This window comes from Microtus oregoni, unplaced genomic scaffold, assembly GCF_018167655.1.
Source record: "Microtus oregoni isolate MIOR12 unplaced genomic scaffold, Mior012 000005F_ref0000423, whole genome shotgun sequence".
Taxonomy (NCBI): Eukaryota; Metazoa; Chordata; class Mammalia; order Rodentia; family Cricetidae; genus Microtus; species Microtus oregoni.
The window spans coordinates 1,346,828-1,371,742 of record NW_024543064.1 but is presented as its reverse complement, the minus strand read 5'-3'; the positions used below and the strand labels follow the sequence as shown (position 1 = coordinate 1,371,742).

The 24,915-nt window shown below is 52.2% G+C and overlaps 1 protein-coding gene across 2 annotated transcripts in view; it reads right to left on the bottom strand.

Annotated features, from left to right (window-relative positions):
- Positions 1-371: 371 nt before the first annotated feature.
- Positions 372-24,915, bottom strand: part of LOC121448043 (protein kinase C zeta type) — a 104,840-nt gene continuing 80,296 nt past the window's right edge. For both annotated transcript variants that reach the window (XM_041651642.1, XM_041651643.1), the window contains 9 exons: positions 24,460-24,557; positions 11,670-11,756; positions 10,031-10,166; positions 9,792-9,879; positions 8,200-8,319; positions 7,681-7,760; positions 6,917-7,006; positions 960-1,075; positions 372-829 (listed from right to left, as the gene is read on the bottom strand). In XM_041651642.1, the coding sequence (XP_041507576.1) occupies positions 742-829; positions 960-1,075; positions 6,917-7,006; positions 7,681-7,760; positions 8,200-8,319; positions 9,792-9,879; positions 10,031-10,166; positions 11,670-11,756; positions 24,460-24,557 (903 nt within the window). In that variant the 3' untranslated portion in view covers positions 372-741. The remainder of the gene's footprint in view (positions 830-959; positions 1,076-6,916; positions 7,007-7,680; positions 7,761-8,199; positions 8,320-9,791; positions 9,880-10,030; positions 10,167-11,669; positions 11,757-24,459; positions 24,558-24,915) is intronic.

Genomic DNA, 24,915 nt, shown 5'->3' with positions numbered 1-24,915 from the left:
TTTGGTTTTACTGGTGCTTTGGTAAGCAATGTTTTAGAATCGCTATAATCCAGTTTCCCCCATCAGAGTCCACGGGGCTGGTGGGAACAGCATCACCAACCTGGCCAGGATGTCACTGCAGCCTTGGACTACCATGGCTAGCTGCGCTGGGTATGAAAATACATGTTAAATATTAACAACAAAACTTACCGGGATTTAGAAAAAAGTTCCGAATCTGTAACAATTCTCGTTGCAGTGCATTCCTGCAGGCACTTGGGTGCCCGTCCCCTGCCTACGTTCTGCCTGCTCGGAACACGCAGCTCCTCCTCACGTGGGGGCTGCGCTGGGGACATCAGGCGGGTGCCACTCAGAAAAAAGGCAGCAGAGGAAGCTTCGACATCATCGGTACATTTTATTCCTCAGGGCATTACACGCTAACTTTCCTGGAGCGGGTCAGTGCATCGAGTTCTGTTTCTGTGGAAAATGTGCACCTTCGAAATGGCGTGACTGTCTTGCCCTCTGGTAGGGCTGCCACGGGCACAGGAAGCTATTCCTCCAGCACAAAGCCAGCCTCTGGGGCCTGGACACAAGAGACTGCTCTGTCCAGAAGTGCCTGCTGGGTGCCCCTCTGCGGTCTCGGTGGCCAGCATCCCTCCTTGGCTGCTCGGAGCCTCGTGCCCAGCCTGGCATGCATATGCTGTGGTTAAGGGTAAAGTGACAGGGTCATTCACAGGCGTGTCCACAAGGGAGACGCTCATGGCCTCACACGGACTCCTCAGCAGACAGCAGAAGCGGGTTGATGTACTCAAAGCCTTCAAACTCAGACTGGTCAATCCTCTTTATGACGTCCCTAGGAGCACAGGGAGGAGGTGAAGAGTGGCACCCGTGTCCCTCCCTCGGGTACTATCCTTCCCACCAGCCCACGCAGCAGAAACAGGAACCCAGGTCTGGAGCCTTGCAGGGTCGTGCCCGGGACTTACTCGTCATCTGGAGTCAGCTGCACGGGCTCGCTGGTGAACTGCGTATCAAAGTTATCCAGGCCATAGTCGTCTGTGATCTGGGGCTGGAAGGGAGGCAGGGCCTGCTTCTTTTCCAGCTGAGAATATCGACAAGGGCGTGTCAGACAGTGAGATGGTCAGATGGGTGTCAGCACCCTCTGCCCTCTTCTCGTCTTTGTATGCACATAAATCACGGAATAAAACGGGAAGCTCAGCTTTTCAACAGGCCTGGCATTTCAATGCCAGTCCCGCCCCCATCAAAGTATAGAATCTAGGAGAAAATATCCAATGCCAGGAAAAGTCTACTTCAGTTAAAAAGTGATGGATGTACAGGCCCTGGAGACATGTGCCAGGGGAACAATGTTACTGCCAGTGGCTGGAAGCTTGCTTGCTCTCTCTCTCTCTCTCCCTCCCTCTCTCTCCTTATTCTTCTCTCTCTCTCTCTCTTTTTTTTTTTTTGTTTTTTTTGAGACAGGGTTTCTCTGTGTAACTTTGGTGCCTGTCCTGGAACTAGCTCTTGTAGATCAGGCTGGCCTCGAACTCACAGAGATCCACCTGCCTCTGCCTCCCGAGTGCACCACTGCCCGGCAGGATTGGTTATTTATAATACAGCTGTTCAACCAGGTAGTGGTGCACACCTTTAATCTCAGCACTCGGGAGACAGAGGCAGGCGGATCTCTGTGAGTTCGAGGCCAGCCAGGGCTACATAGAGAAACCTGATCTTGAAAAACAAAAATCAACCAACTAAAATATATAGCTGTTCTTCTTTATCAAGCAGGGTCCTTGGGCCACACAGGGGCAACACAGGTAGGGTATTTCTCAGCATTCGGTGCCCAGTGCGAGAGCTTTCTTTCCAGCATTCATTCGGCTCTTCCAGGGGAAGGTGGGTGACAGCTGGTCCCAGAACAATGTATGTATCTGTCCTATGAGCCCCACTGCCCTGCCTGAGCTAGGGCTGCAGGCCTTGAAGAGACTGCATGCATCTGCACTTGACCTCACATGTGGCTGGCATGGGAGCTGATGTCTAACACTCCTCTAGTCTATCTGATGCTGGCTCAGTGTCTTGGTTATAGCTGCATCTCTGTATTCTTAGAAACAACAAACCTCACCCAACAATGGCGCACAGCATGCATGGGTGGGTGAGTCAGAGAGTAAGCGAGAAAAATGGATGGAGGTGTGGAGAAGGGCTGGATTCATGGCTGAATAAGAGACTAAGAGCAAGCGAGGGTCCCAGCCTGCTAGGACAAGAGAAGACCCGGGACTGCGTAGCCTGTGAGGTTTGTCCTTGTGTTCAGAGGGCGACTCTTTCCCAGCACTGCTGTGGGCAGGGAGATTAGCAGAGAGTACATGGACGGCACAGGCTATGCTGACTTTTAGTGTCCAAGCAAAGAAATGCCCCGAAGGCCAGGACAGTGTTGCCACCATTGCCTTCTGAAGGCTGGGCAGTGAGGGGAGCTGGTCCTATTCAGTCTTAAGGGCAGAGAGGCCCACAGCAGCTGTGACCCCATTTCTGATGCCCCCACCTGGCTGTGGTTCCCACAACTGCCTGTTTGTCCCTGGAGCCCCGTGCCTGGGCCTTCAATGGGTGGCCCTTTATCCTATCCCCCTAGATCTTCCTTTCTTTTCTCTCCTGGCCACAGGCACACGCCACGACCAAGGACTCAGTCCTTTCCTTTTTCTTTGGCAGGTTGCCTGGGAAACCAGAGGGTTTTGTGACAGTCTGTCCTCCTACTTGCTTCCCTCTCTGGAGTCTTTCTCCTAGAAGCCTTGGACCTATTATTTAAACTTTAAAATATTACATTTATTTAACTGTGTGTGAGTGAGTGGGCACACATGAGCCAGAGGACGACTTTTAGGAGACAGCGCTCCCATTTCATCCTGGAAGTCTAACCCAGGCTGTCAGCTTGGTGGGAAGTACCTTTACCCGAGGACTGGTCTGGGCCCATTTAATTTGCCCGACAGAGGGCAGGAGTGGAGGCCATCAACTTCCTGTCAGCTCTCACAGGTCAGGTCTCGCTGATGTCAAGAAAGCTTGTTTTAGCCACACTCTGACTCACTCCTCAGGGTGGACTTGCCATGGCACCTGCCAGTAACCCGGAACACAGTAGGTTTGATGGCAGGGGGTAGCAATGCCCAGATGGCTTCTTCAACTCTGTCCGGTTCATGGTGGGTCAGGGATTTGCAGCCATTGGAAAGATCCGACATGCTGTCAAACCATGTCTGACGGAGCACCAGACAGAGGGTCTGTGGACAGACCCTTGTGGTAAGTAGCCTAGTCAAGTTTCCAAAGACTTTGCTGTATAGACTCATTTCTCTCAGAACCAATCTACTGACCAGTCACAACCCTGCCTGGGACTGTGTCCAACAACTTTCCCACGGTCTTCATGCTACCATCTAAACCTTCTGGTGGAGACTTGGCAGCGGAGGGTGTGCCGGATGGCCCGTGATGGACTCTGTGTGCTCAGTGGAGCATATGCTCCTATCCTCACATCCCAGAGCGGGGCAGGAGGACTGGCCCCACAGGCCATCCCTGTACCCCTAGAGATAGATGGCTGGCAGGTGACTCCCTTCTGACTGTCTCTCTCTCCAGAGCAGTGGAGGGGGATGGGAGACGAGCCCACGGCTAAGGTCCAGGGAGGACCCTGAACACCAAACTCTAGGGTGGGTGGCCGCTGCTGTGAGGCTTAAAGGCTCTGGTAGCGCCAAGGTCGCTATCAGGGATGGCTTGCCATGCAGACAGTAGTTCTCAGATCAGCCAGCCACTGGAGTAGGCAGATGGATCTCTGTCCCCAGAAGAGGGTCTCTCTCTCTCTCTCTCTCTCTCTCTCTCTCTCTCTGAGACAGGGTTTTTCTGTGAAATAGCCCTAGCCATCCTGGAACTAGCTCTTATAGACCCGGCTGGCCTCGAACTCACAGAGATCCGCCTGCCTTTGCCTCCCAAGTGCTGGGATTAAAGGCGTGCACAACCATTGTCCAGCTGAGGGTCTCATTTGTATCTTTACCCACTTACATTCATCAAGACCACCCCCCTGGACTTGTCTGAAGCAGAAACCTTGGATTCAGGTGGAACCTTCCCTCCCCCGGTCTGTGAGGACAGCCAGTGTTATGACGATTTGAGCCTGCCATGATGCCCTCTACCCCATGGCACTCAGGATGGAGGATGGTCCTGGGGGACCTTAGAACAGGCTGTGCCATAAGAACAGTGTTAATTCAGGGAGGAGGCAGGTGTAGTAGGCTGGCTCCTGCCAGTCTACCAGGCTACTCACAGGGACCTTACCCCATAAATAAGCCATTCCAGAGCCTGGATCTCCTCAGCTCTGGCGTCCCAGAGTCTCAAGTTACAGGAGTTTGGGTGTCGTTCCTGTCTCTCAAAACCCAAGCTCACAAGGGTCAAAAAAAAAGGCGGGGGGAGGACACCAGGGACAAGCCTGGCTTTCCTCTGGCCACATAGCCTTTAATCCCTGAAGGAGACCCATGCCAGCTGGCTTTGTGCAAATCTTAAGAGGATGGCAGAGGTGGCCTCAGGTCCAGTTACCACCATGGCCGCCCTGACGGTGCTGACAGGAGTGGCGCTGGGTCAGCTAGGGGAGGGCTGGGTCGGCGAGGGGAGGAGGGCTGGGATTAGGAGCCTCTCCAGTGCTGTCACGGGGGGCTCACGGCAGGGCCCAGTTCCGATTCTCCTTGCTGTCCACATCTGTCTCCTCCTTCACAGCACCAGACCTGCACCAGGGACCAGCATCCTGAGTTCCACGGTGACATCTCTAGACCTGAGCTCCCCCCTCAGACGAACAGTCCTGACACTGTAATCCCTGGAGCTGTTGCTGGGCTGTGCAGTCCTCAGGTCCTAAGAAGTCATGGGGTACAGCCCCTCAGGAGGTGGGATACCCAGTGACAGCCTGGACAGTGGCTCATCTGGAGGAAGATCCCCCAGAAAACTAGACAAGAGCCCCAACAGACAGGCTACGCAGGTCGCTCAACAATCTAAGAACCAGAAGTGGACCCTGCCCACGTGACCACCAGTGGGTGAGTGGACAAACACGTGGTCCATCTGCGCAATGCAACACCAGATAACTGTGAAGGCATGTAACATGTTTATCACCACGACAAAGATGATCCTGGAAGATGCTTCACCGAGCGGAGCGTGCCATAATGCAAGGTCACCTCCTGGATGGACGTCCTTTCAAGGCAGAGTTGTGAATCAAATCGCAAGACAGAGCACAGTTGGCTATGGTCAGGGAAGGGGATGGAAGTATAGACGTGATGACCCATGGCATGAGTCCGCTGGGCTGGGGTGGAGAGGCTCTGTGACAAGACTCCAGGCCCACAAGATGTACTAAGAACCACTGAGCCATGGGAATGATGCAGAGGAAGACCTCCTCCGTCCTCCCCTCTTGCTGCTCAGAACCACTTGGCTGGCCGGCCTAGAGGCGGCTGGGCTGAAATAAGACACTATTTATACCATATCCACTCTCTTACGGTGAGGCAAGGGTGGACAGCTACTGATGCCATGTGGGAGGCCAGGGCCAGGGCCAGGGCCAGGGCCAGAGGAAGAACTCAGATTCTACAGGCTCAGAAGAAGGCGGATCATGGCAAGGCAGGCTCAGAGGAGGAACAAGGATGCAGGATTCTCCCTGTACCCCACTCTTAGATCTGACTCCGTGTCCGAGTGGGGGTAACAGGTTTCAAAGACTGGGGAGTCAGTGAGCCTGTTGGTAACATTTGCCACTACTGGGCCTGGGCCAAGACTGAGTTAGAAAGAAACCCAGGCTTCCCTCTGATGCTACCAGAGCTAGAAAATGAAATTAAAAGCTGACAGAATTGGTTCTTAAGTATCAAGGCGAGTGAGATGGTTCAGCAGATAATGGTGCTTGGTGCCAAAACTGATGGCCTGAGTTTGTCCCTAGACCTATATCGTGGGAGGGGAGAAGCGACTCTCAAAAGCTGTCCTCTGAGAACCAACTCTCAAAAGCTGTCCTCTGACCTCCATATGTCACACCCACACCCACACACCACACACACAGACGCCCCCCAGATACACACACATACACAGACACCCCCCCAGACAGACAGACAGACACACACACACACAGAGATACACACACACCCCAAGTTAAAAAACATCAATGCACCGAATAGACATTTACACCCAAACAAGGGAGTGAACGAGAGGTTCTGGTTTTGTGGCTCTAGAAGGGCCATGGGTTGTGGGCATCGCCTGTCCTGACCACCTGCTGCCCCTGCAGCCTGGTCCCTCCCCATTCCGCACAGTACGCTAGACACAAACAGTCCTGTAAATAGAGTGACTGGTTGTACCGGGTAGTGGTGGCCTACACCCTTTGATTCCAGAAGCAGGCAAAGCTATGAGTTCGAGGCCAGCCTGGTCAACAGAGAGAGAGAGAGAGAGCTGCAGGACAGCGAAACCCTGTTTTGAAAAACAAAAACAACAACAAACACGTGGCTGGTTAAATGATAAGATCCTTCCCCGGGGATTAGACGTTAGTGCTGGTGGGGGCCATCTGAAAAGGTCAAGATGGGTTGGGGAGGAGGGTGTCCAGTGTGCCACAGCCAGGCAAGTTCCAGATTTACTCAATGGGTTAGCTTTTATATTTTCCCTCAAAAGGGTGTATTATTTCGACACAGGGTTTCTCTGTGTAACAACCCTGACTGTCCTAGAAATCTCTCTGTAGACCAGGCTGGCCTCAAACTCACAAGAGATCCGCCTGCCTAATATCAGGAATGGACGCGACTCAGAAGCTCAAAGTCTGTGCCTGCTACCCTGCCAGTAACTAGTGATACAGATGGGGTTTGGGCAGCTTTGGGTAACTAACCACACCAAAGAAAGTGCCCTCGGGGCCCAGATACCATTACCAGGCACCCAAGTGCACACGGGGCCACTCTGACTACGGGCACAACCCATCTCACAGACCCCTGAGGCTTACCAGGTCCCAGTCTATGCTGCGGAAGAAGGCATGGGACTTGATGTCAGAAAATCCAGTCTGCGGCCGGCAGCCAAGCCTCTCTTTGGGATCCTGGGGGGTCAGAGTGCAAATAACGGTGAGTCAGGACTCCCAAGAAAACCCCTGATTCAGCCCCTACCCAATGGGATGACCCAGCTTCCCCCACGGGAGCTCACTGTCTCCAGCCGCCCTCCTGTCCTGCGGGGTGTGACCGTCCCTCTGTTGGGATCCCTTCCCCAAAGGGCTACTTTCTCACTGTTTGTTATGCTAAGTATCAATAAAAATTAAACTCACTGGGCAGTGGTGGCACATACTGTTAATCCCAGCATTCAGGAGGCAGAGGCAGGAGGATCTCTGTGAGTTCAAGGCCAGCTTGGTGTACAAAGAGAAACCCTGTCATGAAGAAAAAAAAAAAGAAGCAAACTTTGGACTCTCATTCTTTTGGGGTTAGAGATATGGCTCTCGGTGGTTAAGAGCACTGACTGCTCTTCCAGAGGACCAGGGTTCAATTCCCAGCACCCACATGGCAGCTCACAACTGTCTGTAACGCCAGTTCCAGGGGACCAGACACATCCATGGTACAACATCAATACACATGAAACAATAAATAAATAAGTAATAAAGTCTCTGAGTGCAGAGAGCCCCAGTGCCAACGCCTATGACCAAACACAGAGAACAGCTTCAGTAGGGGGACTCTGCCCACCCGCTCCCTCCCAGAGTATTCTGTCACCAAGGCCAGAGCATACCTTATTTAAAAACCCTTTCAGGACGTGTGAGGCCTTGACGGACAGGAAGCGGGGGATCCGGATTGGCTTTTCCAGGATCACTGTGTGGATAGAACCCAAGTGAGATGACCCTTGGCAGTATTCACTCTTCCTGGAAGCCTACAGGACTCCTGAACTCTGTCTTTTGGTCCCAGACACGTGGAGGCCTCTGCACCGGTCACCAGAGGGCGCTGAGGGACAGCCCTGAGGGCATACTAAAGGCCATTAACTCTGGGCAGGAGTAAGGTGTGTGTGGGGTGTGTGTGTGTGGGGGGGGGGTGGCTACCAGGGGCCACAGGGAATGAACCTGGCTGGGCAGAGGGGGGCTCTGGCTACATCAGAGCATTCTCCCTCTAGGTGACTGACGGTGAACTATGGTCACCTCACCACATTCTCTGCCGGAGGAATGGCTCTGTGCAGGCTTCACCAGCCTGGGCACCGCCTCCCAACCTCACCTTTGACGAGGGAAGAAAGGGGGTGGACACGCTGCGGGCCACCAACCTTGGAAAAGGTAATCTTCAGTGTTCATGTCCGGGTTGTCCGTGATGATATCAAAGGGGGAGCGTCCAGCCATCATCTCAAACATGAGGACGCCCAGCGCCCACCAGTCCACGCTGAACCCTGGGGAAAAGTGGGTAGTCACTAGGCGGGAGGTGGCTGGGAAGCTGACACACTCAGCCCGTGACTGTGAATGTGCCAAAGGATGCGGCATCCATCTCTGCGGGCGGCTGGACCGCCGGGCATCCTTTTCCTTAGAAGCTGCGGAGCTGGCGCGTGGCTGTGACTCCTCCAGCTCACTGTGGGTTACCCTGGCTGTTACCCGGCCCGCCAGCTCTGCTGGGATTGCTGCACAAACATGCAGAATGGGTCCAAGAACGAACCCTGTTTTGCTCTGGTTATTACTGTTATTATTATTATTATTATGTGGATCTTGCTGGCCTTCAAACTGTGACTGCTGCCCCAGGCTCTGGAGTGCATGCCACCATAACCGGCTTTCTTCTTGTTTTCATTTAAGGTTACAAAGTCCCCTTCTCACTGAGGAGCGCAGCTCAGTGGGAGAGAACTCTAGCTTCAATCCCCAGTGCTGCCCAAACAGAACTGGCCGGAACCCACTTTTCTGAGGTAAGAATCAGTTTGCTATAGTCCCTTCTGCCTTCACTACTTTGTCTTTCTCTGCTTTTTTTCAGCTCTGTTCTAGACAGCCTGGCCATCCCTGTGGTCTCTGAACATCTGCTCCACCACACATAGAATCAGGTTGGAACCATGGCTGGTTCTAGACTGGTTTCTGGCTCCAACCTGCCATCTTTCCTTCTCTGGTTCCTGAGCAGCTGCAACTGAAGCAGCTTCTAGGAGCCCAGTCATTCTCTCAGGTCAGTGATCTGCACACGCTGCTGGCACACTCGTGCATTTATGACTGCTTTCACCAACGCCACCAACATGAGTCAGGGATAGACAGCACATGTCTGTAATCCCACCTGCGAGACAGAAAACTCTAGGATGCAAAGGTGTGTAGGTGCACAAGCACATACATACCATGTATGTGTTCATACGTAATGCACACACACACACCTACTGCATGCTCTATACTCTCCCCTACCACGTGGATGTATATGTACCTGTATATGTGTGCCACCCCATCTCCACACATGGAGAAAGAGGAGGAGCAGACGTATACCATTGTGTCTACAGGGTTTCCCAGATCGGTCGCCCTCTGCTTTGGATCCTGACTGGGGGCACTTCTACCATACCCAAGGATACTATGATTCTTCTACACACGCATGGCCAGTGGCCGTCAACCTGGGGGCCTGTCTTGTCTTTGTTTCAGGCTCCTTTTCATCCTCCCCACCCTGGCTCGCCAGGGAGAGGACATTGTTCAGGGTCACCTGGTGGGCTTGAGAAGGTATGAAGGGGGTAACAGGCATCCGGGAGACACCAAGGGGTGTGGTGTGTTGTCTCTGGGTGTCACATGGCCATGGTGCTCTCCCTGCCTATTGTTGACAGGGCGGGTTCCTGCTCCGGGTGAACATGCCAGGTGGCAGCGACTTCTGTAGCGTGTCTGCCTACATTTACCTCCTATGGGTCCCTGTACTCACCGTATTCTTCTCCTCGCAGGATTTCAGGGGCAATATAGTTCGGGGTCCCACAGAAAGTGCTTGTCGTGTCACCGGGGCCTAGGCCTTCCTGTGGGGACACAGTTATCAGGAGGGTGACCCTCGCGTGCAGTGGCGCCCCTTAGGAGTGAACGGTTACGGGCAGGGGTGCCTTGGCTGAGCTGTGCCCAGTTGGGATGACAAGGGCAGACAGGCAAGGCGGGGGAGGGCAGGGCAGGCACCTTGCACATGCCGTAGTCTGTCAACTTAATGTGTCCGTCAGCATCAAGGAGGACGTTGTCCAGTTTCAGGTCCCGGTAGATGATCCCTCTCTCATGTAGGAAGTTGAGAGCAATACAGATCTCAGCAGCATAGAACCTGAGGTGGGGGCATTCTGCAGTGAGCAGAGGGACTGTGGCAGCCAGCCAGCCAGGGAGCTGCCACACACAGAGCCCCACAATGCATCCTGGTCACCAGGGAAATGCAAATTTAAATTATAGTGGGAGTCTACCTCCTAGCCACCAGAATGTCTATTTAACACGACCAGAGTAAGTGGTGAGGACATAGGAAACTGGAGCCCTGTGTACCACTGTATGGAATTCAATGAATGAAAAATGTGACCCTCAGAACATGAAAACTGGGGCTGAGTGCAACTCGATGGGAAAGCTCCTGCCTAGCTTCATCAGTATGGTCTACAGCACCAGAACAAACAATCATGAAAAAGAGAAAGAAGACGTGCTAAACACCTCTACTAATGCACATGTGTCCAGGGCTGGAGACAGCAGGACCAATAAGAACAATGTATATGTGAAAAATGCCATTATGAAGTCCATTACTTTGTATGCTAATTTAAAAGTAATTTGAAAGTAAAAAAAAATTGTAAGCAGGGCCTTAAACACGTATGTTTAATACTATGTCCACAGCGACCCTATTCATAAAGAATAAAATGCGGGAGTAAGCACTGACGGGGGAGTGGATAGAGGATGCATGGGTGGGGAAGGATGGCTCATGGCTGCAAGTCTGAGGCCCGTCTAGGTAACAGGAGAAAGAGATGGCTACACAGTGAATCATGGAGACCTTGTATCCAGTCATATAGAAAGACAGGTAGCCTGAGATTCCGCTCAGGGAGGACTCTGGAATCAGACAGAGGGAGGGAGGTGCCAGGGCTGGGGATCAGGAGCCTGGGAAGTCACAGGGTACAGGTTCCGTTGTGGGAAATAAAGAAGGGCTCTGTGCATTGCGGCTGTGTGGCAGCGTGGTCAGCTTTATGGCTCTGAACTACCCATATACTTAAAATGTCTGAAATGGTAACACCAATGCTGTGTGCATTTTACCATGAGTTTTATAAAAGGCAAGTGGAAAGGCAATAAATGGTTGCTGCTTCTGCCCACTTCCCTCGGAGGGAACCTAGGTGATGATTCACAGGACTTCATGGGGGGATAACTAAGGTGGATAAGAAGGGACCACCCAAATTTAAATCTCCCCAGCCTTCCTTCAAGGCCTGGGCTGCAGGGGAGGTACCAGGACAGTGGGCTGGATGGCAACCGTCCAAGGCCAGAAGCAGGACCAGTGGGTTCTCTCCTGATGCCAGCAGAGACCTGCTGTGCTCTGCCACTGAAAGAGTGTGGGACTTAACAGAGGGAGAAGGGCAATGCCAAGATGTCACGACTGTGAAAACAGCCCAGAGGGCCTGCTCTCCTGAGTGGGGGCTTCTGCTCAAGGTCTGGGAGGGGTCAGCTTCCCCAGCGGTTCGGGAATCCCTTACACCATGGCAAAGTCCCATCTTTGCCACCTTCTGCCCAAACTCCACCCTGCTCTTTTCACTGCTGGCATGAGGGAGGGGGGTTCCGCAGGCCATGCTCTCCGTGGACCTGGACCCACCTGGCGTGCTCCTCTGGTAGCTTCCTCTGCCTCTGCATGTGGAACATGAGGTCCCCGCCATTGACGTATTCTATGACCAGGAACAACCTAGGAGGAGAGAAGGGCAAAGGATCAGGGACCGAAACTGCCCTAAAGCCCGTGCTAAGTTCATTCCAGTCAAAGGCACCAGAAAGGTGGCCAGAGTGAGTGGAACCTCCACAGGGGGTCCCCTCTGGGTGCTAGCCTGCTGCCTCTCAGGGTGATTCCTAAGTACCTACAAGAAGGGGGTGTGGGCTACCTAGGAGCTTAGGGGGTCAGCAGGAAAAAACCTAGGGTGAAAGGGAAGGTGAGGCTGAGTTTGGCATTTGGATCGGTGAGGCATGAGGCATGGGTTCAGATCCTGACATCTGGGATCCAATACCATGTTGGATGTGAGTTTATCACAGATACTAAGGTAGGACACTGTTTTTATGAAAGAAGAAAGAGACTTAGGTATTTGTTTGCCTATCATTTGTCTCTGTGTTTCCAATGGTGCTAGGTCTGTTTTAGGGCGCACGCAAGGGCACATACACACAAAAAGGCAGAGATGTGGCAGTCCCCGGGGTTAGGGATGGATGAGCAGGTGACCAAAGAAGGAGCAGAGGACTAACAGAGCCTGAGGTAAGGAAAGAGCAAAAAGCTGGGGGCCGTCCTGGAGGTGGGACAAGTCTAGCTCAGATGGTCTAAGGGCACCCACGGGGCAGGTGTGGAAATGTATCAGGGGACATGGCTTAGGGGTTGGCTGCTCTAGTCTCTGCATGCGGATGGACCTCAGGAACATGTAAATGGGCAGGGCCAGGAACCACAGAGTTGCCTGTCCACCTGGTGAGAGAGGGTCAGCGTGGATCAGGGAGAAGAGTGAGGAGAAGCCAGGCTGAGCTGAATGGATCTGCCAGTAGCTGGACACGGGGAAGATGGACAAGAATGGGCTTGCCTCAGGGGTGCAGCCTGGCTGCTGGGGACTATAGGTAAGAGGAAGGGCAGCAGGGGTCAGGCAGAGGTCAGGATCCAGCACACGGCCCTCACGTCTCCTCACACTGGCCATGTGTTTTCTTTCACTAATGAGATCTTTGCTGCATTTAATAAGACTTAATTTTCAAAATCCAATTCACAATAATTTCCCGAGATGCCCCGCTGAGGGCACCTTGGGGACATCTGGGCTGGCAGCTCACATGTGCCTGGACTGTTTATCTGCAGTCTGCGGCTCACGGTTTGCAGGCCCACCAGCAGAGGGTGGGAGCCAGTGTTGGAAGGAACAAGCAAACCCTTCACCTCCTGGCTCCTGTAAGGGCTCTCAGCACACACTGGACTGAATGAACCTCGCTGGCTAACTGTGACTCTGCTGTGGGCAGATGCCAGCATTCAGCCTCCAAAGCTTGGGCAGGGAAGATGGCAAGTTAAATGGCGATAAACCACTCGCCAAATTTCAAATTACATACTTAGATGAGAAACAATTCCTAATATGTGGAAATTAAAACAAAAGACCTCGGCACCAGATGAGGAGCTATATAGTTCCCCTAAGTCAGCCCTAGATGTCCTGATCCCAAAGAAAACCTAGTATGCTTGTGTTAGGGCTGAGGACACCTCCTTCCTCCAATCGTATTCAATATTCCAGCCTCTATGGAAGGCTTTTCAGTCTCCTATGGAACCCCTTGCTTTGCCCCTGGGGATTCACAGGCCTGCTGCAGACTACTTTGAAAGTAAAGTTTTACTGAAACATTGTCATACTGTTTATGTATATAGTCGGCTCTTGGTATTTCCGGGGAACTGATTGCATGACCCTCTTCAATGGCAAAATCATTGTTGCTCAAGCCTTGTATGTAAAACGGACCCTCTGCTACAGTGTAAATCAGGTCTGCATTGCTCACAACCCTCAACACAATGAGAAAACCATGCAAATTGTTACCTTGTATTGTTAGGGAATAAAGGCAAGGGAAGTCAGAACCTGACCTGGGGTGCCGTTCAGCAGTAGCGTGTTGCCTAGCGTGTGTGCAGCCATAGCTCCACCCCAGCACCACACGTGCCAGCACATGTTCAGCACAGACACACGCTCCCCACAGGGACTTCTGACACCGCGGCTGAAGCTGCAGAGGAGAACCCACGGAACACGGCAGAACCAGCGCGTGCCAACTGCGGCAGCTTTTCTGTTGCTGTTCACAAAGGCAAAGGTGTTTGTGCTCTGGCCCTTAGAGATGCAGCCTCCCTGGTGCAGACAAGCAGGGCATGCAACCCTGAGCCGCAAAGAAGCGTTCAAGTGTCAACTCTCATAACCACCATGGCACCATAGGAGGCGGGTCCCGTGATGCTTGTCAGACTCTGCAAGACGCCTAACATCTCAAAACTAGTAGGAGGGATCTCCTCCAGACTCTCTGCACGGCCACAAAGCACAGCACAAGTGTTTTTCCCCCTACTCGGAATCGCAAACGTGACAGGTCCTGCCATCAGGGAGGGGCCGAGCCCTTCCCTTGGGTGCCAACACTTCTAGCAGACATTGGTGATAATGGTGTCCCATAATAGGGAGAAACTTCAGTCACTTCCAGGAAACACAGGCAAACATCCTAGCCTGGAGGATGTTAAGCTCCCCAAAAAGCGGAAAGGCAGAATCTCTGTCTAGAGAGGCCACGGTGGATTTCTGTCTCTGTGCCGGGGCTGTGTCTCTCTTCCTTCCCTCCCTCTCGAGGAACTCACAACACAGACCAAGACGCTCTCTCTGTTCCTCCTGCCTTGGGCTCCTGAGTGCTGAGATTACACCACGATGCCTAACTTTCTTTCACCTATTTGGCGGGGTGTATGCGGTATTTCTAGGGGTGCACTGTCAACAACATGCATGTGAGGGCTGGGGACAACTTTCAGGGGTCGGTTCTCTCCCTCTACCTAGGCTAACAGCTAAGCCATCCTGCTGCCTCCCTGCCCCCTTCTTCCCGTTCCTGTCGTAAAAGCAGCTGTGACACTAAGGACTCTGGAGGGGAGGGTTCCGCAGACGAAACCTCAGTACTGTTCTCAACATTTTTTCACAGCAGAAATCCCCAGGAGTACCGTGTGGACTGCCCCGTCGGCGACTTGGGTTGGTTTGGGTGTTTGTGGCCATGACAACACAAGGTCCTATCTGCTCCCACAGCTCGCTCTGTATGCCTGGCAGGTACTTCCTGCACCAAGTTCTTCAGCCTCAGATGCTGTCTTGGGCCATGGCCATGTTTCTCAGTCAGGTTGAGGTCAACACCTGAACACAGGCACCTGTCACTGTCCACAGTCCCTTGGTCACACAGCCACACCAACCCTCAAGGGAGAGGTATTAGGATGGGCAGGGGTCTGTTGAGGGCACTGCCCTCAACACTCTACAGTCAGATCTCTAACGCTTTTAAGGCCACACCACTGTAGGAAGGAAGCAAGTAATGGCTCAGATGGTGGATATTATCACTTATTCTTAGCAAAACGTGCAAAAGTTACTAACACCCAGTAGAAACGGATCCGTCCGCACAAGCACATGGGGGAAGGGTATAAAGAGAAGCAGTGAGCGCCCGGATCCTGGGCCAGAGAGTGGCAGAGTTGCAGGCAGTGGCCAAGTCCACTGCTCCCCTCACCAGGAGAGGACCCAGATGGGACCCTGTTCCCCAGCAACCTAAGCACCCAGCCCTGACTTGGTCTAGAGGGAAAACCTGATGGCACAAGACAACGTGGGGACAATCAAGAAGCACCTGGCTGGCTGTTTACTGCCTTGTGTTTTATCTGAACAAACCATGCACATTTTCTTCCTTTCTTCTTCCCTCCCTTTCTCCCTCCCTCCCTTCCTTCCTTCTTTCCTTCCTTCCCTCCCTCCCTCCCTCCTTCCCGGTGGTGGGGAGGGGCTTAAAGTAGCCCAGGGAGGTCTTGAACTTTTGATCTGCCTCTGCCTCCAGATTGCTGAGATTACAACCACACACACCACCGTGTCTCGCCGTGCCACTTCTTAACATTTGTCTGTGGCTTTTGGGCCGGAACAAGCAGCCACAATGAAGACTATATGGCTGAGAAAGTGAAATTGGTCATGAGCCACAGCTGTCACCAAGTGACGTCACAGCCTAGCCTGTATAAGCTATGACAGTCAGGAACACACTTGTCTAATGACAAGTTCCCCAGATCACATCGCTGCTGTCAAGATACTGTGCTACGCTGATTAGTCATTTGAAAAAGGCTGCTAACTCTTGGTATAAATAGGAACAGCGACACAAAAGTTTCGGGGGCCCACACTCTATGGAGAATTCATTTGTTCCCAAAACTATGAGATAAATTCTGCCATTTTCCTGATTATATGGAGAGAGACACAGGCACCAAAGGTTACACAGTCCTGATATCAGACAGTCTATTCATGGGGACCTCATGGTCTGGCCTCTGTTTCCAACAGATGAGCCATGCAGATGACAGAGCAACGGCAAGGGGGAGAGGGACGTGGAGTATCAGCCTAGAATCCAGCCGGTGTCTCAGAGAACAAGGAGGAGAGGGATGTGGAGAGTCAGCCTAGAATCCAGCTGGTGTCGCAGAGAACAAGAGGCCTAGAGAACAGAGGTGAGGCTCAAACTCCTGCCACACCAAAGACAACCCCCGAGCAGCACAGTGGGAAGGAGGCGTCAGATTCCACTTCCCTGGCCCAGACAAAGCTCTGTGTTCCAAGAAAGATGTGGACAGACAAGGAAACCCGAAACGGCTGATCCAACAAGAGGATTTTAATCTTGTGCAAAGAAACCGAGCAGGGTGGGGAGCGGGCAAACTGACTTAGGCGTCTACAGGGACAGATGCAGGCAGAGCGTGCCGTGAACTGTGACTCAGAGGGGCTGGTATCCTCAACACCACAGGATACAAGACACACACTCTTCCCAGGGTCAGAAACAGTGTTTGACAGAGAAACTGAGGGACAGGAGAAAGCAACCAAATGGCTTGGGAGAAAGCCGTCATTTAGAAACCCCCAGATAGCAGGGGCAAAGGCACTGAGGAAAATTCCCACAGTATCTACCATGAGGTAATCCTGGGCCTGTGGTTCAGAGTGCTCACCTGTCATGTATGAGACTCTGGCCTCTCAACCCAGTACCAAAAAGGGATGGGGAGGGGGTTGGCTGGAAAGGTGACTTACTGATTATGAGTATATACTGCTTGTGCACAGGACCCAAGTTCAGTTCCCAGCACCCACATCAGGTGGCTCAGACTCTATAACTCCCGCTCCACAGAATCTGCTGCCCTCTGCTGGTACCTGTATGTACACACACACACACACACACACACACACACACATCTTAAAAGCAGTTGTAGCTGATAATTGCCATTATTTAAGATTTTCTAAAGAATAAAATATTGAATCTAATAAAGATTGCCTAAAAAAACTATAGATCAATTATACATCACGATAGATAGCAATGAAAAAAATCCTTAACAACAGCAAAGTTTGAAAGCATGTCAGACTAATACCGGGCATGGCTATCTCTGAGCATCCAGGGACAGCCTAGCATCAGAACCATTTTTGCAGTGTTTAGGTGACACAGTTCATTTCAGGAGGCTCCAGGGAGTCAAAATTCAGCCATCTTCAGAACTGGTGACCTTCCAAGGAAATATGCATTCTTTTTCTTTTGCAGGGGACTCCTTTTCATGTGTATCCATATGTGATGTGTTTATACATGTGTACACATGCTTGCATATGTGTGGACACATGTGTGTTTAGAGATCTTAGACTGGTGTTGAACGTCTTCCTCTATTCCTCTTCCACCTTATTCACTAAGGTAGGGTCTCTCAATCAAACCCAGATTTCACTGATTGATACTGCTCCTGTTGGGTCTCTCAGTCAAACTCAGATTTCACTGATGGACACTGCTCCTGTTGCTAGCCAGCTTGCTTCGGCCAAGGCTTGAACTGGAATTGCAGGTGAACGGCCCCAGTCACCCAGCATTTACATGGGTTTTGGGGATCCAAACTTCAGTCCTCTTGGCCTGTGCAGCTTTAACTGCTGAGCCATCTCCCCAGCCCATAATGCTCTCCTAACAGGATATAATCTCCCTGACAAGATATAACCACCTTTCTGAGCCGTTCACAGGTTCCTCTTCTTGCCCACACTGCCCTCTTAGTGTCTCTAGAACATTCTACCACCTGCAGGACTTCAGGTGGCCGGGTCTAGGATCGGAGGGATGGTTCCTCGTCTCTTACAACTACTGCTGCAGCTCTCCTGGGAACCAGAGCCTGGAGCAACAGCCGAGGGTGGAGCTCGCTATTGTCCCTTCCAGTCTCACACTCGGTGAGCACCTCTCACCCCCTTTCTGTCTGTCTTTCTCAGTTGTTTTTTCTGATGGCATGTGACTGATGCTTGGGGCTAGCACTGTACCGTCTTAGTCTTCTATCCCTGGCAGAGGACAGTGCTGTCGTTCTTGCCAGGCACCTGGAAGGAGGAGAGCCCAGTTGGCACCAGCAGCCTGAGGGAGATGCCCTGTGGGGGAGGCAGTGTCTGCCACCCAAAATAAAAAAGGAGGGGGCGTGGAAGTCAATTCTGGCCTTAACACGCGCGCACGCACGCACGCACGCACGTCTACCAGCGTATACACACATACGCCCCCCACCCCACAAGGAATCTGAACTAGGGTGTGGCTCAGTAGTGGAGCACCTGCTCTGCAGGCGGGTTTGACCCTCTGCACCAACCAATCCACAACACAAGGAGCTGAATGCTAGGCAGGGTAGCACATGTGTGTTTGTGAACCTAACACTCAGCAGATGGAGGCAGGAGGACAGAAAGTTCCAGGTATAGCCTATGCTTCACGGTAAGACTATGGGGAGTGGGGGGAGAAACTGACTTTCAGGGCTGACCCTGAGAGTCACATTAACAAAAGCAAAGCCTGGCACTGTCCCCAGGGCAAGGCGGAACACTGCAAGAAGAGTGTTCAGCTCTGAACGGAGAGAGAAGCACACTGCAATCTCATATCCACCTGGGTAGCAGGACCACCTTTAGGTCTGTCAGTCAAGGCCACTGGCTCAAGGGCGGGGCTGTGGAGAGTGTGACCTCACTCCCACCCCCCAGCAATACACCCAAAAGCAGCCAGTCACTTCCTAGCTGGGAGCAGACCACTAATCTCTCTCATAGATGGTGGAGGGCATGCCCTAATGAGAGAAACACCTCTGTGTTGTTCAGTGGACACATGCTACATCACAGGGTCCCAAGGGTCCCTCTGCTGCCTGGAGCTTCATGATGACTCACAATAAGCTACCCCATGTTCCTAAGATGGCAGAGAAAGCTAACATTCAACAAAAACTTCCCCGGAACTTCTATATCTGGGTGAGCCGCCATTCATCTGCCTAGTGGCCTGGGCTGTGTTCTACAGTAAGGGGCTGCTGGGGCTGCCCTAGAACCACTTCAGGGCTTGCGATGTTACACCGTCGGCATCAAGGCTGCTCTAGAACCACTTCGGGGTTTGCGATGTTAGACTCTCGACATGAAGGCTGCCCTAGAACCACTTCAGGGCTTGCGATGTTACGCTCTCAGCATCAAGGCTGACGTGGCTCCCACGCTCAGCTCCACGGCTGCCACTCAGCACTCATTCTTTCTATTCTGGGCTCCAGTGTGACGACAGCGAGTGTACAGGAGCCTGACAGAGCCTGAGTCACCACCTGCCTGCCCTCCCTCCCTCCCACGGCCTCTGAGTGATGCTTGCCCAGTTCACGGGAGTGTGGGCCCTGTCCCTCCAACTTGCAGGAGGAAGTGGTTCTGAAGGCTGGACCTGGTCCGCCCTGCCCACTGTCACTTCCTGGTTCTTATCACGACGACCTCATCTGCTCTGTCTCCCACACCCACTGGGCTTCTCTTTACATCCAGCTCAGCCCTGCCCAGGGATCACTGGGCTGCTTTGCTTATTCCTGGGGAGTTAGGTAGGCCCAAGTTGGGGGACTTCCTCTCTCTCCACTGTGGCACGGGATAGGTACCTGAGGCCCTGTGGCTGCTCAGTCCCAATGTGTCACCTAGCCAAGCTTTTCCTCCTTCCCAGGCATACCTGTGGACCCATAGGCATCTTCTTCACTCCTATGTTCTCGTCTGGATGCCAATCTCTGTGCCCCCGCCTCCTGATACATCTATGACCTATTCCAGGGGGATTACTTCCTGATCTCCTAAGAGAAGAATCTCTGTCCTGCTTTTGCACCGTGGCTGATTTTATCGTTATCCATAAATACACACAGAGGATCAAGTGGTATTTAATACCCAGAAGCCACTTTAGGCAGAACGAGTTTCCTCAAGTATGGAAGACAAGATACCTTTGGGGAGCTTCTCTAAGAACAAACAGTGAGCAGGTCTGTCCTTCCTTAAAAGTAAGAGCTGGGTGGCAGCAATAGGCTTGCAGAGCAAGCCTGGTGACCTGAGTTTGAACCCCACAACCCACATAAAGGTAAACGGAAAGAAACAACTCTCTAGAATTGTCCTCTGACTTCCAGAAAGGCTGGCACACCCCTCCTCCCACACACAATGGTAATAAAAAACTCCACAGCAGGCCAAGGAACTTTTTTTTTTTGTTTTTTTTTTTTTTGGTGCTCAGAACTGAACCTAAGGCTCTGCCCATGTTAAACCTACACTCAGCTGGGCGGTGGTGGTGCACTCCTTTAATCCCAGCACTCGGGAGGCAGAGGTAGGTGGATCTCTGTGAGTTTGAGGCCAGCCTGGTCTACAGGATAGGTAGGACCCTTACACAGAGAAACCCTGCCTTGAAAAACAAAACGACAAAACAAAAACACACACAAAAAACCCCTATTCTCTGTCTCAAGCAAGTCTGTAGCCAGCAACAGACACTCCAGTGGCGGCCTGCATCCCTGTCCCAGGCCACACTTAAATTGGGGGCACATACCAAAGGGTTCAAAAGGTGGCCTTTTTGGTTGCCATTTTTCCTGGAATAGTGCCAGCTGAAAGGATTTCCCTGTTTTTAAGAGGTTTTGTGGCAGATTTTTAATTTTGGTTACTGTTGGAAAAAACCATGGAGCCATGGGGTATGGTTCCTCGTACACAGATGCTTAGTGTTACAAATGCTCCATCCTTGTAACCCGCGTTACACACATCCTGGAAGAGGAGCTGGCCTATGAGAGCAAGGGTTCTGTGAGGCCCACCAGAACAGGCACCACTAGATCAGGGAAGGGAAGAAAGAAATCCTTATCCCTCGATCCCCCAAGCCTGAAGAGGCCTCTTTATAATCACCAGGCACATGTGGAAACCATTGTCTTTTATTTACTAGATTTCCACTCGCGGCTGCCAGCGAGTGCTCGCGCGCATCCTGTCTGGAGTTTCATTGGTTTCCTGTTGTGTGTGATCTGCCGGGATGCAGAACACACTGACATTCATCCAGCCCCTAGCAACAGGCTCGGCGAGACCTCAGGCTGACTTTCTGGGAGACGTCTTTATAAGCCGCGTGGTCACGAGGTGGGTGAGGCAGGGCAAGCAGGCATCAGGTGTATCCCATACCCAACTGCAGGCACCAGATTTTCTGTTCCTGGAAGCTCTGCCTCACCTTGTGACCAGAAGGAGGACCTGTGGTCAGTGTCTCTGAGGGAGAAGCTGGCTTCCCTTTCCTTGGGGCTGGCTCACAATGCTGCCACTGGCTTGTGCAAAAGACACAGCGCCAACCGGGAGAAGGGCTTCCCACATCAAGTACCTTCCAGAACTTTCCAGCTTTGTTCCCATTGGAAACACATGGGTGTTTGCGCAGGGCAGGAACCAAGAACTAGGAAGGGTGGGCTTCGGCCTTGACTGACTGCTGTCAGCAAATCTTCAGGGCAGACCAAGTGAGGATAAGACATCTTAGGGGATCAGGAACTGTGTGGCTGGTGCTGTCTCTGATGCCTGTTTCTAGAGTTTTGTGGCCTGTGACAGAGGCCAGTCTGTGAGAGGGGCTTCATGGACAGTAACACGAAAGAAGTGTTTCCTAGACCTGCCAGTTAGGTCTGTTGAGTGAAGGAGCTTTGTCAACCCTGTTTCTGAGCCGTCGTGAATCCGCTGACATCCTAGCTGCCACTGTGCCAGGGCTGGCGGCAATGTCTTGCTGGTTCCCTTACAAGTCAGGAAATCTTGGTTTTGTTTGTTTTTTGAGACAGGGTCTTTCTGTGTAACAGCCCTGGATGTCCTGGAACTCTCTCTGTAGACCAGGCTGGCCTTGAACTCACAGAGACCCGCCTGCCTCTGCCTCCCGAGTGTTGGCGTTAAAGGTGTGTGCCACCACACCTGGCAACAAGTCATGAAATTTATGAGTGCACATTTTATGTTTGTACAGGAAACATGATTTTACCTTAAGTCTTCCCCACTTGGACCATCACAGTTTACTGAGAGGCACCCAAACGCTGGAGGTATAAAAACACATAGCAAGCCCTTCTCTGAGGGAGTTCACAGCAAGGGAGACATACATACATATACATCCGCTGAAGGTCAAAGTAGATGGACCCAAAGGAAAACACCACGGGAGAGATGCAAACCCTAAACAACCCAGGCCAGATGCTTCCAGGGTCAGTGAGGGAGCCAGCACAAAGAAACAGGGGCAAAGAAACTTGACAGTAGTGCCCGGGCGTTATTCCTGGGACCAGGCCTTACCGCTGTGGGTGCTGAAGCTGCTGTATGGCCATTGTCCCGGCATCACTTTCTGCACTGAGGTGACCTGGGTGGAGCTGCTGGGACTCCCGAGCCCTGCAAATGCTGACTAGACCAGACCAGTGCTTTGCGGTCTCACCCCTTGAGAGCTCCAAGGCTGGGCTGGGCTGCCTTCCCTCAGGCTTGTTCCCACTCACAAGAGACGTGGTCAGGGCCAGGGCAGTGTGGAGACAGGGCCATCGGGGTGCACAAAGGGGACCATTGACTGCTGAGCCTTTTTGGTGGCTCTGGCTCGGGGGCGGGGATGGAACAGGGAGAAAGGGCTCTATGAGGCAAGGGCAGGGGATGACTCTGGAGTGCGGAGATGGGGCCTGGGCACAATGTCCTTTCTCCCATGTACAGGAAACCTGCATTTCCTCCCAGTGGTGACTACAGAGTAATCAGAGCTGCCCCGGTCAGGAGACAGATCTCAGAATTCCTTGGTTCCATACCATGGAAGTAACAGTGTGGGGAGCTCAGGGCCTGGGCATCCTGAGGCAGCTGTGGCCAGGCTTCAAGCAGGAGAAAGGAAAGAATATCAGACACATTCAGGAGTGAGAAGCAGGGAGGGGATGACAACAGAATTCCCAATAGGTGACAGGAATGCTACCAGTCACAATAGACTTATACCCAACTGGTCTGGGAAAAGACCAGTTCAGTTCAGGGCTTCTCAGATAGAATCACACCAAAGGCCAAAGCTGGGGAACTTGAACCACAAATTGGTCCCTACAAAATGTGCCCTACGGCTGGGCAGTGATGGTACATGCCAGCACTCGGGAGGCAGAGGCAGGCGGGTCTCTGTGAGTATGAGGCCAGCCTGGTCTACAGAGCGAGTTCTAAGACAGGCTCCAAAGCTACAGAAAACAAAAACACACAAACAAAAAGTGCCCTATGTAGGCAGCATGGCTCATTGTGCCAACTGCACACAGCGAGGGCTTCAGCTTATGATTTTATATTAACTGTGCTGACCTAGCTAAGCAGTATCTGTGAGTGTATTTCTTAGTATGTTTCTATGTCACATGTGAAAACACAGAATAAGCAAAGCAGAGGTCCTTCCCTGAGTGGGGGAGATGGGAATCAGTGAACACCCATCCGCAGGGCTGAGGGGTTGGGCAGTCTGTCCTTGCCTTCCACAGCTGGCTTTCCTGGTCTCGAGTTCATGGTCCATGACAAGAATACTTCTAGATCAGGACTTTTGGCCTTTATAACCAGTCTGATAAAACTGCTGGAGGGCTGGGACAATGTCCCGAGATTTGTGTCTAGCTTCTTCTGGAGTTTGCCTTAAGCACCATTTTCCCTTTGCCCAGTTGGTTTTTAGATCGGATTTTATTATTTAGCTCAGGCTGGCCTCAAACTCATAATCCTCCTGCCTCTGTTTTCTGAGAGTCACATCTGGCTCAGCTTTGCCAGTTTTTATCCTTTTGGTTCGATAAATCCTAGCCTTGAGAAGGGGCTGCAAAGCTCCCACGAGTCCTGCTAGCGACAGACCGAGTGGGGGACGGCTGCAGGGACATTGTGGATAAACACGTTAGTCCAAGTCAGCTGGTCCCCAGATTCTCCACAGCGTACGGCTGTGCTCTTAGGCCACGGAAGTTCAAACTTTTTTTTTTTTTTTTTGGTTTTTCTCTGTGGCTTTGGAGCCTGTCCTGGAACCAGTTCTGTAGACCAGGCTGGTCTCGAACTCACAGAGATCCACCTGCCTCTGCCTCCCGAGTGCTGGGATTAAAGGCGTGCGCCACCATCGCCCGGCAAGTTCAAACATTTTTAAAGCAGCAGAATTTCAGCATATATCGTAAAGCTCAGAAGTGACACCTGTAGTGCTAAGTAATGCATGTCTCTGCTCAGCGAGCAGCAGCACAGGATATCCGCGATTGCTCCGGCACCCTGCGTCGGACCTACGACCTGCACTTGGTAGGGTGCCTTCAAGAAGGTCCCACGAATGGTGTCACATACACTCGGAGACGTGAAGTCTACTGAACATAACACCGACTAATGGGAACCACAAAATAAGTACGATGATCTAAAAATAACCCACGCTCGTGGTCGGAGGAGGCCCGTGTGGGACACCTGGGACTGCACCTATGCGGGACACCTGGGACTGCAGTTCAGCTTGGCTTCTGGGGGGTCCGTATCAGAAAGCAGCAGAACCTAAGGAAACCCGTTTCTCCTTACCGGCTTGTTGTCTGGAAACAGGAGTGTAAGCCAACCAGGAAGGGGTTGCTGGATGCCTGCTCGAACACGTGCTTCTCTGTCTGCACCCAGTCGATATCCTGAAACAGAGACCAAGCAGTGCCAGTGAGGCTCCTGAGCGCCGTGCAGGGTGCCCTGGAGAAGGCAGGGGTGAGACGGGAAAGGATTTCTTCTCTGAGGTCGAGAAGACAGTTTGCAGATGGAAAAGAAATGCATCACAAGCAGGTGTGGTGGCTCACACCTGTGGTCCCAGCACTGAGGCAGGCAAGGCAGGAAGATTGTTGCAAGTTCAATACCAGCTTGGGCTATACAGTAAGTTCCTAGGCAGCCTGCAGTCTGAGAGAGAATGATGCTGTCTCAAACAAGCAAAACAAAACAAAAAATACCAAACTATCACCATCACTACCATCATCCACCCTGTAATCCTCATCCTGACAC